Below are 14,986 nucleotides of genomic sequence, written 5' to 3'. Positions count from 1 at the left end.
GGTGCTTGGCACCCCAAAACCATACCTGAGAGCCCCATCAAGCACCAGTTCAAGGCTGGGTACCTCTGTGGCTCCTGCATTAGCTGGAGGGATGCTGTCGGAGGAGGTGCTGGAGCCATGCCTGTCCCTGGTTGCTGCAGGGACAGGGTGAGAGTACCACAGCCACAGCCAGGCACATGCAGAGAGTCTCGGGATCAAGGACACCAATAACCAGTATCTTACTCCATTTTTTTTTTTTCAACAACCAAGAGAACCAAGGCTTTTAACGGAGGAACACAACCCTCAAATCTAGCACAACTCACCTTCCCTTGGGGAAGCTGCCCTTCTGGACCCTTCTGCTCTCTCCTTGACAGGGATGCTGTTTTGGCAGTTGGATAAATGCCATATGTAAACCCTGCACTGCCTGTCATGTAGGTAACCATGGCAGATGTTCAAATCTGATCCCACCTGGTACTGCCTGAGAGCCAACAGAAGCTGGTGGCTAGGAGGTGACACGAAGCAGCTTGTGCAATAAGATTGCTTGTGAGTACCTGGAACAAAGAAGGGATGAGGTTTGCTTCACTCCAGCCTGAGGATCTCATCCTTGCTCACCATGCTGCATCCCTATGCTGGCATCCAGTGTGAAATGGCACAGGAGATGTGCCAATGCTGCATCCTCAGGGTACTTCTGTACTAGTAAACACTGTGGTGTTCAGTGGTACTGGGGATTTCTTTTTGTTTTTCTGTGGCATTTCAGACCAGGTTTTAGCCAATTATATAAATGAGCTAATTTAAGGGCACTGGAGAGCAATTTTTGTTCCTGTTTGACCTCTTAGGTGAGACAGGGCAGTGACAGAAGGCGGAAAAGCAGCCTACATCACTTAGTGGTGAGAGACACATGAGGATGCCAAATTCAGGCACTGCTCTTAAATCCTAGGCTGTAATTTAGCTAATTCTGGCCCCTCCATCTGCTGTCAGTCTTTGTACCCTCTGTGCTACTCTGGCAGACACAGACACCCTGTTTACCATAAACATGCTGCTTAATACTGAGTGGCAGCTTTCTCTCAGAGGAGACAGAACCCTGCTCACATTTAACACCTCAAAGGCAAGAGCACCATTGTCATCTAAGCCCAGGAAACCCTGGCTATAAAATCCGGGGTGTGTCAGAGGTACTGCTCATCACAGGTTTTTAAAATGCACCTTCAGCTGTCAGCAGCACCACCTGACACTCCCAGTGACTGCTGTAAACGTGACTCAGCCCTGACTCACAAGTGAGAGTCGCACCCACCCACCTAATGTGCAAGGAGCTGTGTTCACCCACTCCTGGTCCAGTCCAGCCCTCCCTACACTGCCTACAGGCAAGAAAACAAACTCCAAACACAAAATCTTGGCCAAGAAACAAGCTTCAAGCAGTGCTGCTGATCAGTGGCTGTGTGTCAGAAGGGATGCTGCCCTTTTTCATCTGGGAAAGGACAGTGGTAAGTAGAAAGGAGCATTTTTCTTTTCACTGCTGCTGGGGATGCCTGGATTTAATTATAGTAGAAAATCAGGGAAGAAAGCAGAGATGGAGCAGGATGAACCTTTTGCAGCTGAAGCAAATCCAGTAACCAAGCTAAAAGTCATCAGGAGAAGGCAACCAGTCTTGGTGCAGCTTCTGTTCCTGTAAGAAACCTCATGGAGTCTGAATTTATGCTAAACTTATTTAACCATTATTATTACAACCATGTAAAACACAGCATCAAACACTCCAGACAGTTTGGATCAGCGTAAAAAGGAATTATTGACTTTTTTTCCCAAAAAAACACTTCCTTTTAAAAAAAACAAACTGAACAAACAAAAAAGCAGACATAAAAACTTTTTTTTCTTAAAAGTAATAATTATAATACATTAGAAAGAGTCATGGAAGAAGCGTTCCACGCTGTAAACAAGAATAGCAAATAAAAAAGAAAGCAGATGGTAGCCAGGCTCTCAAAGTGCATGGCTGAGAAACCCTAACCTCAACCTCTGGCCCTTGCTGGAGCTGAGTTCCATGGCTCCTGCTGCCTGCCAGTGCTGCAGCCACTCAAAGTGCTCTATCACAAACAAACAACACAAAGAAAAACAAACTAAGCCTAAAAAACCCAAACCCACAGCATTGGTCTTTACCTCTACATGGAAGGCAGCAAGGGCAGCATTCTCTCAGGGTTGCAAGGGCAAGGATGGGGGGAGCTGCTTTCCCCCATTTGCTCACAGTAAGAGTAGGCTTTGCTGAGGCAAGGCTGTGAGTTGCAGGGGGCAGGACAGGGCTGCAAGTGGCTTGGGTTAGCTAATTTGTCCTGCTGAGCTGCCACCCTTATCCCTCCCCTTCCTATTCCCAATGAAAGAGCTGAGGCTGGACCAGGCCTTGCTGCCACAGATCCACCATGGCTGCAGTGTTGTCTGCAGTAAGAGGCAGAGGAGACAGGAGCATGCAGGTCCTGGGGGATCCTGCAGTGATGTGTTCAAGTGAGAGCATCACACCAAGGACAGCCATGCACGTTGCTGGTGGTTCCCCAGGCCTGAAGATGACTGCGGACCTTGCTGCTCTTTCCCATTAGGGCGTGGAGGGAAGGACAATCCTCACCCCTTGCCCTGTCAAAATTGATGTTGAACATCATGCACCAAATGCCATGCAATGAGTACTATGCATTTGACAGCTCTCCAAAATTAGAGCAAACCATCTTTTTAAATGTGAATACTGCAAAACATCCCAGACACACACTGTGTGAGGAGTCCAGGTGCACAAGCAACATGACAAAGGCTGTGTGCCTGAAATGAGGGAAAATGGGTTAAAACAAGGGGAAAGAGGTCTCAGCTCTTGCATGCATGATGCTCAAATGCATTAGAAGGAGTCTTATGTGGACTTCAAGGAGAGGATGGAGCCCCAAGCTACAGAAGCCAAGCCAAGATGTGACCAACAGCTCTCAGATGCTTCTTGTTGCTCCCCAGTGAGCTCCTGTGGCCAGTGGGCTGCTAGCAAAAGGCAATGGATATCTGTCCTGAAATACTGCACAGGTATTTTAACACACAAATACGTTTAACTATGTACAGTTATGGAAAAACATACTCTAAATTAAAAACAATTCAAGCACCATTGTCCTAGAAAGGACATGTGGTGTCTCAAAATACAAATACTGAACATTCAAAGAGCACTTTTCCTCAAACAGCAACACTTGACTCCTCACAACACCCCTGCGAGGTAGCTAATAGGGTTATCCCTGCTCTGCAGAGGGAGAGGATGGGCAAGGTTGGAGGCTCAGTGGAAGATGGGGCCTGGGACAGAGCTGGGGTTCCAATGAAAGCTGAGGGTGCTGTGGTCTGGCTGGCTACATCCAAACAAAGATCCAATGCTCCCTTTGACATGCCCTACTGCAAACAAACCACCACACATATACAAGGCAAAATAAATCCTGATAAATCATAGAACCATAGAATGTGCTGAGCTGGAAGGGATCCACCAGGATCATCAAGTCCAGCTCCTGGAACCCACAAAGTAATTTAGTAGAAGTTTTCTGCTGGGCTTTCAGGTAGGCTTTAGATCAGGTTATGCAATTGAAGCAGCCTGTGAGATAAAAAAAAATAGTCTTCAAAGTCTTTTTAGAACTTAAAGGAGCTTTTGCCCAGAATCTCTGTTGAAGGAATGGGAACCCCACTTGCATTCCTACCTAAGGTGGCACTTGCAGCTACTCCTTCTGGACAGCAAAGTCAAATCCAGCATATCTGGACTACTTCCTGATTTTTCACTGATCTGCCTTCCTGATGAAGTCCCTTCACCTCTAGGGGTGAAGTAGATGCTGGAACCAGCTCTTTCAATGGGGCGTCTCCCCAGATCCCTGCACAGCTCCCTCCAGCCAATGGCCTAGGCTGTGCAGCAGCAGCACCCTGGGATGGGGAAGAGATGGACAGGCCTCCAGGACTTGGTGCATGAAAGGCAAGCAGGCATGTAGGCACCCATCATGTCTAAGTTTCCTTCCTTTTCTTAATTCTGGTGAGCTCAGAAGGGCTAAGATCAAGTTCTGAGCAATGTGCTCCCCCAATTCCTACACCATCTCCACTCTGACACTTAACCTACTCAAAGCAAAAGTGAACTTATCTGGGGCACTGTGATTGGACTCCATCACACCTCCAGCAGCTTGGTAATGCAGGCAGGTTTCCCGAGCCAGCAGCCCCTTTTCCTGTTTGGGAACAGAAAGGCGGCGAGCCTGCTCGCCGCACTGGCCCTGCGAAGGAAAGGCCAGCAGAAAGGGCACTCAGCCCAAGAGACCAGGCTCCACCTTCATCACTGTCCTTGTCACCTTGAGAACCTGGGAAAGAACCACCCTGCTGGCAGCCCCCCACTGGGGTGAAACCAAGATGTGCCAGGGACTCGGCAGCTGTTAAATCTGTCCTCCTGAACACCATCCACCACAGCAGCAGGAGCCAGATACAGCCAGGCACTCTCTTGTGGAATTGCATAGAGGGGGCAGCGGGCTGCCTGTGTCCTGCCAGGATGCCATGGCACTGCCTGCAAATTCTGCCTACAACTGCAGGTCTGGGAAATGAAATAAAGATCTATTGCTACAAAGGCCTTTGAAAGCAATGCTGTGGCTGCGCCGATGGGGCATTTTAAAGAAAGCATTTCGGACTCCGACACCTTGTGCCTGCTTGCTTGGTTGTGGGTTCCCACAGCAGACAGGAGAAGGAGAAAACAAGCAACACACTCACCAGCCCTGCCTCTTTCCCCAAGTGATGAGCCTTGGGGAGCTTTGAGGAACAAAAAATGAAAGCATTTTCCAATTTGTCCATAGGAAACATGCAAATCCAATCTGCTGGTGTCTCCTAGCGCTGGTGGCCACTTTGTCTCCTCTCTGACCGTTCGTACCAAAGCACAGCTTCATGTGTGATGGTGCTGTGCTGTCACCCCAACAGCCCTGCTAACAGAAGGGGATCCTGTAAATGGGGCAAGGGTGCTTCTCCACAACCCACTTCTTCTCCCTTAGCTTCCCCTTCCCCATTCCCACTAGAACGTCACCGATTTGGGCAGCTTTGCCAGGGAAGAAGAGCCTGAAAGGAAACTGTTCTCTGAGCGGGATTTGGCAACCTGCAGCGGTAATTTTGGTTTGGGGCTCAGCGGGGGTCGTGGGGCTTTCAGTGCATTCAATGGTTTCTGGAGGCTTTTCTGGATCTCCCCCTCCTCTGGGTCTGGCATAAGAGGTGGTGGCATGGAGGTGGTAGGCAGGGAATGTCCAGTCTCTGACAGAGGCAACGCCACCTGCTTTCTGTTCAAGAAGTCCTGCTCTGTGGCATGGGCCAGGTGGAGGGGAGTGGTGGTTTTGATAACCACGTAGGGGCTGTTCCCTTCCACCACGGGGGACGGTGCCTGTGGGGCGGGGCAGCGCTCGGCCAGCCCTGCTGCCTCCGGCTCTCTGCTGGCCAAGACGGGCACGCTGCCCCCCGCCTGCCTGTGCGCTGGCAGCGCGCCCACGGCCTCGGGCCAGCGCCTGGTGCCACCGGCACCGTCCGGCCCGTTGTGCTGCAGGCTGAGCAGCTCTCCTGTGGATGCAGCTTTGGATGCTGAGCGCCTCAGGCCCGTTTTGTCTGGCGGCACCGCCCTGCAGTGCCTGTCATCCACCGCCTCCTCCCTGCGCTCCTTCTCGGGGGAGCCATCGCTCTGTGACGTGCAGGAGAGCTGCTGGCAGCCAGCTGGCAGAGGATGGGGGGCTGCTTCCAGTACTTTGTCTCTGCTCAGGGAAGATGCCTGTTCTCCTGCTGGCAGGGCAGTGGGATTCGGCTGCCACACTGCCTGGTCTGTAGCAGAAAGCTCAGTGGTGATGGAGTCAGGAGGAGCCAGCCTGTTTTGGAGAGAGGAGTCTGAGGAGCTGTGCTCAGCTGGGGCAGGGAGGGACACTCCATGACCCACCACAGCACAGCCAGGAGCAAGAAGAGGCTGCTCTGGAGGCAGGACCGTGGGCAGAATGTGTTGCTGGGCCTGGGTCTCGCTTGCCTTCAGAAGAGATGATGGCTGCCTGTCCATGATGGGCTCCACATGACCCTCCTCATCCAGTGGCCGCCCATCTGAAACAGGCACGTTTGTTTCTTCAGCTGCTTCACTACCATGGAAAGTGGGAGTCCTCGCTTCCATGACTGTCATTCCTCCTGGTGCACCAGGAACTCTGTAGGGATGGGGCTCCCTGTCTGGAGTGTACTCACTCACCCGGCCATTCTGGCCATTGGCTGCAGCATTTTCCTTTATGGCTACTGGGTTGAGGGAGAGCTCCAGGCCCAGAGGTTTCCTTGGAAACTCCTCAGGCTTTGCTGCATTGGAAGCAGAGAAAACAAAATAAAACCCAAACTGTGCATCAGTCTGTTTTTGCACACCCTGAATGTGAGGAAGACAGATGCTTCCAACACAGCAGGTGCCAGCCCCTCTGGGCTGTCCCAGCTCCCAGCCACAGCAGCAGGATGCTCTGGTCCCTGCTGGGCTGCCCACATTCTGCTCTACCCACCTGGTGGGGGCAGGTCAAATTTCATTTTGCGCAGTTCAGTCATTGACACCTGCAGCTGCTCGATGACAGCATCATCCTCATACTGCAGGGAAGCAGCAATTTTCTCCTGCAGAAATTCACGTAAATCTTCCAGTGTCATCTTCAGCAAGCGCTCTGGGGGATGGAAGAAAGGAGTAATGCAGTGGTACAGACAAATTTCATGGTAGCATAAGCGTGGGTTACACCACGTTTTTGGTTTTATCTGGGATTCTGTTGCTGTTCCCACTCCACAGTGAGATAGCTTGAATGCTTTTGCCTCTCTCCCACCTTCCCACACTTGCTCAGGATCATCAATACATGTGTATATTCATGCCACCTGAGCAGTAGCTCCTCAGTGGCAGGACAATGGCAGGGCTGGGAGTTGTGCTGATGAGGATGCAGCTTTTGGGCCGTTTCTGGAAGTTCTCACCAATGCCTCTAGGAGGAGGAAAAGCTCCATGAGACAGGCCGTGAGCATCAGGCTGAACACGCATTGCCGACAGCTGCCACCAACAGCCAGGGATCCCAACCTTCACCAGTCAGCAGGCAGGGATGCAAGAAGAGGTGCTGGCCCTTACAAAGGTTACAGACAGGAGTGGGATACAGGCAGGAATGGTTGTAGGAAAAGATGCCAACCCACACAACACATTCCTCAGGGAGGTGAGATTTCACAGCCAAACTGAAACATCTGCCGGGCTGCCAGTTTCCCACTTTTTGCAGACAAATAGGATACTTCAAGATTTATTTCTGGATAGCCTGTTTTTCATTTAACTGAAGGAAGAACAGGGTAGCTGCTTGCAGAAGCCAGCACATGCAGTCTCATAAATTTGCTGGCCCAAAGGTTCTCATCACACACTCCTGCCCCAAATGAAGGCCAAAAGAGTGACACGGCAAGGCTATCAACTAATGGGAATGAAAGGATTCAAAGTTACAAAAACATCAAGGTAGAAACATCACTGCCTTGATGTTATGCAAGAAAACCAGGTTTTGATCATTTTAGAAGTGTATTAATGGATTTACTTGTCCCTCTTCAGACTTTTCAGTTAAGCCACCACATAAAGTTCTGCGGACAGATGGGCTGCTGTCTGCATTGCCCCTAAAAAAAATTTGTGGGGCATAGTACATAGGAAGAGGTAGCTGGGGGCATTTCAGATGGTTTCTTTGTGCTGAGCACAGCAAGTCAACCCCTGTGGTATCTCATTTCCTCCCATGGACTGTGCCTTTTGTGGCCAGTGCAGGGCACCAAGAGGCTGGAAGTGGCCAGCAAAGCTTTTCAGGTCAGCAGCACAAGGGTGGCCCAGTGCAGTGCCACCACAGCCATAGGGGATGCAGTCAGGTGGGACCTTACTTTTGTGCAGTTTGAGGATGGTGTAAGCCATAGCTGTCAGCACCCGCTCCCCCTCCAGGATGTAGATATCCCACAGCCGCAAGGTCAGAGTGAATGGGGTCTGTTTCAAACACACAAACAAATCACAAATGGGATGATGAAACAGAGTCTGCTGCCATCACTGCATCACCTTGCACCAAAACACACAACACTGCTAGGCATTGCAAGTCAGGAGTTCATCTAAAACACAAAAACCTCTTTTATCATCTGTGGTTTTGCCTTAAAGCTAATGAAATTGGGTGGCCGGGAAAATATTTAAAACCCATCCATGAATGCAGAAAAAAGTGAAACTTCCCTCACAAGCACGCTAGCGTGTGGATTCCCCTACCCTGGAGGGAGTACCATCATCTTTCAGCTTTGTGAGCACAAAAAACAACTCCTGTATCCATCCAGATTTCCCAGAAGGGCTATTTATGGGATAGGTCTGAAAGCTCAATGATACATCACTAAGCATTAAAAAAATCATTCATCTGGTGTCCAAAGAAGAGGTCGGTCTTATATATAGGCTTATTTCTACCTGCTAAAAATACCTTTGCAAGGAGTTTTCATTTGCACCCAGACCCAATCTGACAAATGGGATTGAACTGGTACCCAAAATGATGGAGCAGCCCACACTTCTCAGCAAAGATCTAAGACACCTCACCAACACAGAAATTAGTATTAATCCTACTGAGATGTTTAGGTTCAAATTTAGGATACTGCACCGACTCCCCAGAGTTTGGCACAACTGACCATTGCAGATCTTTTACCATATGCTACTGCAGTTAAAGAGATTTTGCATTTTATACAACTTTTAGTGGCAAAAGCAGTGGGTTCCCTCTTGAGGGGAAGAGGCCGTCCACTGTTTTATACAAGACAGGGCAACAGAAAATTGAGACTGGAACACGCAGATGCCTTAAATATTAGCAAGTCTGGACATTGCATTCAAGTACAATAAGCACAATGCTGACCCTAAAAATAAAGTAGTCTTGGCTCAGGACTAGCAAATTAGCTCTGGACAAATCAGGGTGATTGTCTCATGCTTTCACATGTTTCCAGTTCCAATCTGCTCCTTTGCCTGCAGCTGCTGCACTGCTATTTGTTGAGGTTTGTGCCCCCAGCTCTACTTCTTTCCATGTTGTTTCCAGAGCCAAAGTGAGGTTAATTGCCTTTGCAGCAGTGCCAGTGGGCAAGAGAAAGATCTCTCCTGACTCTGAAGTTTATACTGCTGATGCTGAGCCATCTCTCCATGACTGCTTGTGATGAGGCAGCAGGAACTGGCTTGTCAGTGACATGCAGTTGTTTTTAACTTCTCCCTTATTAATTTTTTTTTGCCTTATGAGAGTGTGCATGATATCCCACCTTATAAAATATTAACATCTTCTTCAAAGTATGTTATTTGCAAAAAACACAGGCAGATAACCATGCATGCAAACAGTAGAGCAGCAAAAAAACCCCAGAGCATCCTCACCCGGTCAATGAAACACTGCAGGAACCACTTGGTTGTGTAAATCCCAGTAGTCATCTGCTCCTTGTCCTGGGGGAAGACAGCAAAGAGAGACAGCATTTCACCAGGCTGGTTACTGGAGGTTCAAGCATCTCACGAGGCTTTGGGGGAGGTTGGTTGGTTGACTTATTCTGGAGTCTGGGTGTAGGTTCATCTCCCATTTTCCAAGAAAGCCCCTGCTTTAAACACCAGTGTTGAAGCCCTACTTTGGTCTTGTATGGCCCAAGACATCCATTGAACCTGACCTTCAATGTGGCCGGACTACAGCCATAGCATTGGAGAGGGATTTCTGGGAGAAGCTTTTCTCAGCTAATACCCACCCCAGGGATTTACAAGAACCTTCCAAGAACCCAAACCACTCACTCCTTGCAGACTACCATTTATGCTTCCACAGCAAGGCTACTGCAAGAGCAGGACAGCCTGGCAGGCTAAGGAAAACTCTTAAAAACCTCACCATCACCACCTCAGTCTAACAATTCTTCATCTGGTGCCCAGTGCTGGGATGTATGCAGAGCTGACATGACCTCTGCTGCAAATCAGTGGCAATAGGAAGAGAAAGAAGCCCATGGGATGAATGGTCAACTCCAGCCTCTGCTTTTGGCTGGTGCTGTGCACCTGTAACCCTGGAGAGCCTTCAGGAGCAGGATGAATAAGCAGCTTTCTGAATTATTCCCATCCCCTCCCCTGCCCATGACTATAATTAAGTGAAAACCTAACATGGCTTTGTTTCTCTTTTACAACCATTTGCAGCATGAAGCAAGAGCTGTTGCAGATGATGGTCATACAGACACTTTTTTTCTGGAGATGGGGGCCACCAAGCCTCTTGGGAGCATAGGAAAACTTCAGGAGTCTGGCCACTGAACACCAACTGCCTACACCAAATGCAAAGGGGGGCAAGGCAAAAAAAAAAAAAAAAAAAAAAAAAAAAAAAAAAAAAAAAAAAAAAAAAAAAAAAAAGGGAGAGCAGGTGCTACAAAACAGTGGCCTGGACATTAGACTGGAGTCTGTGTGCCCTGCAGATGCTCCTGCAGCCACCAAATGAGCCTGTATACCATCTGCTACAGAGAAAAGCAACTGGGCATGCCCAAGCAACAAAACACACAGAAAATCTTATGTGTCTCCTGACTTAAAACAACAACAAAGCACTTGGAGCTAATAATTACTGAAATAATACTCCAGACAGACCAGCATCAGCCTTTGGGCCTTGCAGCTGCTATAAGAACACAGCCCAGCCTCACTGCTGTTTGTCCTGCTGCAGGCTCTGTAAGCCTTCCTGCCTGGCTCTCCTAAGGAAGCCTTTAAATTTTAGCAGTCCCTCCACTGATGATGACCAGCAAGCAAATGATTACCATTCACCTCAGCAAGATCTGGGCTACCTATTTAATAAAGGTCTGCCTCTGCAGCTAAAGCAGTCCTGTATGGTTAGAAATACATTCAGCTGTGCATCTGTTTGGCAGAACACTATATTAACTGCTTTATCACTGAAATGTAGAATTATTATAGGAATACTGATAGTAAAGACATACCATGTGCTTCTTCAGTTTTGGAAACAGTTTGTTTAAAATTTGCTCGTGGTGGGCTTGAAACCTCTGCAGCTTCGGGAACCCAGGAATGAAAAAACCTTAACAAGAAAAGACAAGAGAAATAAATAAATAAAATAAAATCAGGAAAGCTGCACAGCAGTGACAGGGATAGCCTGATCTTCTATAAACTCATCTCTTGCATTGCCTGTGTAAGTTGGCTGAACCACAGGGTGCCCACCTATCTCCTTTTCACCATCCTTTCCAGTGGTCACCCCTCACCCCATCTGGGTAACAGGACCCTCAGACCAAGCCCAGCTGGTTCTTCTCACCCAACCCCATGGAGCAGGCCCACACAGCTCCCACTGCCTGCCTCCTGTGACTTGGCTTGGCCAAGAGCTCTCCAAACACATCTCAGTGCTTACCAAGGCTCAGAGAAGAGATGAAAATGTTTGAACACCACAAGCTGTGCAGTGCCCTGTAATCTAGTAGGACACATATTTAAGACTGTCCAAAGTTATCAAGCCATAAGGTTTAGCTCTCTACCCATGAAATAACCCTCTGTGCATAGATTACTGCTAACCACAAGTAAGATGAAAGGATCTTTAATGTTTGAAGTAAAATAATACATCACACATTCAGTGGAATTACATCCACATTTAGTGTGGCTATTCTCAGATGTACTTCTCTGAGACTTGTTATAAACGCATAACCTTGAGTTAATTGATTGCCAAGGTACCCCGGAGGGAGAACAGCACTTCTGTGAAAGTGTTAATTACTGAGCACTAAAGCTCAGGTGGATAAAACTCACTTTTTTTGATAAGAACTTGTCTGCCTCCAAGAGTGAAGTTCAGCTTCACTGAAGCCAGGCAAGGGCTCAAGTAGTTAAGCCTCACCCACTTTAATGAAACAAATGTGTGAGGAGAAACAAGGCTGTACCGACCACCCTGAACAATGTTCCCTTGCTTTGCCAGCAGCCCCGCTCCCAGCCAGCCTCACCGTGCATGGCGTGGCGCTGGTTGGTGAGCAGCTGTGCCAGCGCCCAGAACGCGTCCTCTTCGTTCAAGTACATCAGGAGGATGGCAGCAATCTGGCTCATCCCTTGGCAGTAGCTCACTTCCTGCAACAGTCAAGAGGGACACGTGTGCTGCCATGGTGGCAGAGCCTACCATAATGCTAAAAGCTGCCTGTACTTCCCTCTCCTCTTCCAAGGTCTGTCCCATTTCAAAGCCTTTACTGTTTATGTCTAAATTCACAGCTCCCATACGTCTGCATCATCTACCATGTCACTGACTCACAGAGTAGTTTGGGTTGGAAAAGGACCTTTGAAGGTCATCTCATCCAACCCTCCTGCCATGGGCAGGGATAGATTCCAACAGACCAGGTTGCTCAAAGCCTCATCCAGATTTTGAAAACTTCCAGGATAGGGCATCCACAATTTCTCTGAGCAATTATTTCCATACCTCACCACACTCATTGTAAAAAATGTCCTCCTCATGTCCAATCTATCTTTGGGATGACAAACAGCATGTGGCTCCAATGCTGTTTTGGATTCCTTCAGCTATATGAGCACTAAAGTAATTTAACAGTAAATAAATCTGGTAAGCATTTATCTGGCATGTGTGAGGCTCCTTAACTAACCCCATGAGCATCTTCTAGGATAACTGTCCCCTCCTGGAGGTGGAGACAGTAGGTTCAGCTTATTCTGCCTGTGTCCTTCAGCTAAAAATGACTGGTTTGCTGTAGTAAATAAGTGTTTTCAATAAGGATACCATTTGTTGTAAGACAAGAAGTCAGAAACATGACAGACTGCCAGAAGACTAGTGTTGCTGAAAAGCCAAAGGGCTATCCCTTGTTCGTTGTTGACACTCACCCAAACTAAATCTGCCAGATGTGTCATTTACCAGGTGACAAAAGGAACAAGGGAATGAAACAACTGTGGAAAGATCCTTACGCTGCATGAGAGTCTTGCCGTTCTCTGTACAACCCACTAATAGGACTTAAAATTGGAATTACTGCCGGTTAAATAAGTGTGTTTATCACATATATATACACATGAAATTATATATGTCTACACACACATTTATAAAGCTTTTCTTTAAATCTTTATATATATAGACATATCTATAAAAATATATAAAGCATAACTGGACTTACTACTTACAGTGTTATAAACTGAGTATGCTGACAGGACGTGGAAGAGTGCCTGCTGCCTGGGGAGAAAGAAGGATAAAACACCTGAGCATGAGGTTTCCACTTTCATGAGGACACACAGCACAGCCTGCTCCAGTGCGGACTCTCTGAAGAGAGAATCTGTGGGTTGCACTGTGTGGTGATGGTTTGAGGAGAAGGCAAAGATGGCTCTGCTCTGAGCCAGGGGACTGTTGGCCACTCCACACGAGGAGACTGCTGGTCCCCCCATCCAGCTCATCCCTCACATATGCACTGGCACAACCCATATAAGCCACAGAAGCTTTCCATACTCACTTCACCCCGTAGCGATCCCGAAACATGATGTGGTTTCGGAAGGTGCGGTTAACATCCAAATCTATCTGCTTGATTTCCGATGAAAAACTCTTGGCTTGTTCTTTCATTTGCTGGAGGGGAGAGGGGCAGACAAGAGGCAGCAATCAGACACCATCTCAGCCTGTACCTCTCTCCACACAGAGAAGGCAGGATTCCTGCAGCAGGACTGGCAGCTTGAGAGCTGCACAGAGCTATCCAGAGCAGGGAACATTGATGTCCTGCAGGGAGCAATGAACTGCAGCCTGGAGGTGAGCCCCAATCCCTTGTCTGTGCTGCTGGCCCAGGGAGGAGGGGATGACCCACACTCACACACTAAGACAGCAGCAGCTGCCAACCCAGCCTTCACCCATCTTCCAATGCAGATACTAAGTTTTTAGAATCTAAAACTTTTACAATTCAATTCCACTCTCACTGATTTTGATTTCTTTGCCTGGCTGGCTGTCATAGAGCACTGAAAGCTCTGTTGATCCTTAAGGAACTAATACACAAATGTATGCAGCACTCTCAGCTTTTCAGAGGCTCAATCATAATGAAGTCCAAACTGTTATGACAGATTCTGTGATCTCCAACTACTACTTTCCCTGCAAAAGAGAATCATCTTCAGTTTAAGGAGTTTCCACTAAAAAACCAGTCCTGGAATACTCCCTTACTGGCAGAGCCCAGAACAGAAGCTAAACTCAAAGCCAAGAATCCCCATGTTCTCCCTAGGCTGGCTAATCATTTAAGGCAGCATCACATAGGAAAAGGACTGAAGTCCACTGCAAAAAAAATGGGAATTCAAAAGAAAGTTTAAGACCACCTCAACCAAGATGAAAATGCTCCATGGATAAATCTCACTGCAGTCCCATGTGCTACCCACTGCTCAGACTGCAGGCAAGGATCACTATGCTATAGCTAAGCATCTCATCTCACAGCCTTTAGATACACCCAGTGATCATGCCCTCCTCCTTTAATGTCTTCAGGGTTAATTGCAAGAAGAAAATACTGTCTTGATGACTGTCTTCAGGCACACTGAGATTCACCAGCAGGCTGGAGGCAGCAGAGATGAGCAGCAAGCCCAACTTGCCTTGAGCCCAGGGTCAGGACCCCTCCTGGCTCACAGAGGAGACAGAAAATAGAACATCTGCATAGATACTTATCATCTGCTCCAGCAGCTGCCATCCTGTGAATGCTTGTCAGCCTGATACCAGGTGCCTCCAGGCTGCTGCTGACCTCCCAAGGAGGCCACATCAGCTCTGGAGAACATCAGAAGGTCATTAGCACCCATGTGTCCAGCACAGCCAACACTTAGGATGATCATGACATCTTGGGAATATTAACTCCAAAATTGAATGCAGCTGTATGAAGGAGCAACTGTGCAGGGGCTATTTTAAATTTTTGCCTGCACAGGACAAGTGAGGATAAAAGTGATGATGGAATGAAAATCTGATGAACAACATAATTTCCCTGCTGTAAATACTGTGGTCTCTGTATCCTATGGCTCCTTGCCCTCTATAAAGCCAGGCAGACTACCTGAGAGAATATGACCATTCATGTGCACTGGGTCACTTCAGTTCAAATGTTCCTT

General features: G+C 48.1%; 1 protein-coding gene across 4 annotated transcripts in view; it reads right to left on the bottom strand.

Moving 5' to 3' along the window:
- Nucleotides 1-1,820: 1,820 nt before the first annotated feature.
- Nucleotides 1,821-14,986, bottom strand: part of LOC306803991 (USP6 N-terminal-like protein) — a 73,903-nt gene continuing 60,737 nt past the window's right edge. For all 4 annotated transcript variants that reach the window (XM_079310019.1, XM_079310022.1, XM_079310021.1 and 1 more), the window contains 8 exons: nt 13,381-13,490; nt 13,058-13,106; nt 11,893-12,013; nt 10,900-10,994; nt 9,338-9,403; nt 7,849-7,948; nt 6,483-6,635; nt 1,821-6,291 (listed from right to left, as the gene is read on the bottom strand). In XM_079310019.1, coding sequence (XP_079166145.1) covers nt 4,997-6,291; nt 6,483-6,635; nt 7,849-7,948; nt 9,338-9,403; nt 10,900-10,994; nt 11,893-12,013; nt 13,058-13,106; nt 13,381-13,490 — 1,989 coding nt within the window. In that variant the 3' untranslated portion in view covers nt 1,821-4,996. The remainder of the gene's footprint in view (nt 6,292-6,482; nt 6,636-7,848; nt 7,949-9,337; nt 9,404-10,899; nt 10,995-11,892; nt 12,014-13,057; nt 13,107-13,380; nt 13,491-14,986) is intronic.

The sequence above is a fragment of the Erithacus rubecula genome, assembly GCF_903797595.1.
Source record: "Erithacus rubecula genome assembly, chromosome: 6".
Lineage (NCBI taxonomy): Eukaryota > Metazoa > Chordata > Aves > Passeriformes > Muscicapidae > Erithacus > Erithacus rubecula.
Note: the sequence above shows the minus strand (reverse complement) of the source record. Positions and strands in the feature narration are given on the sequence as shown.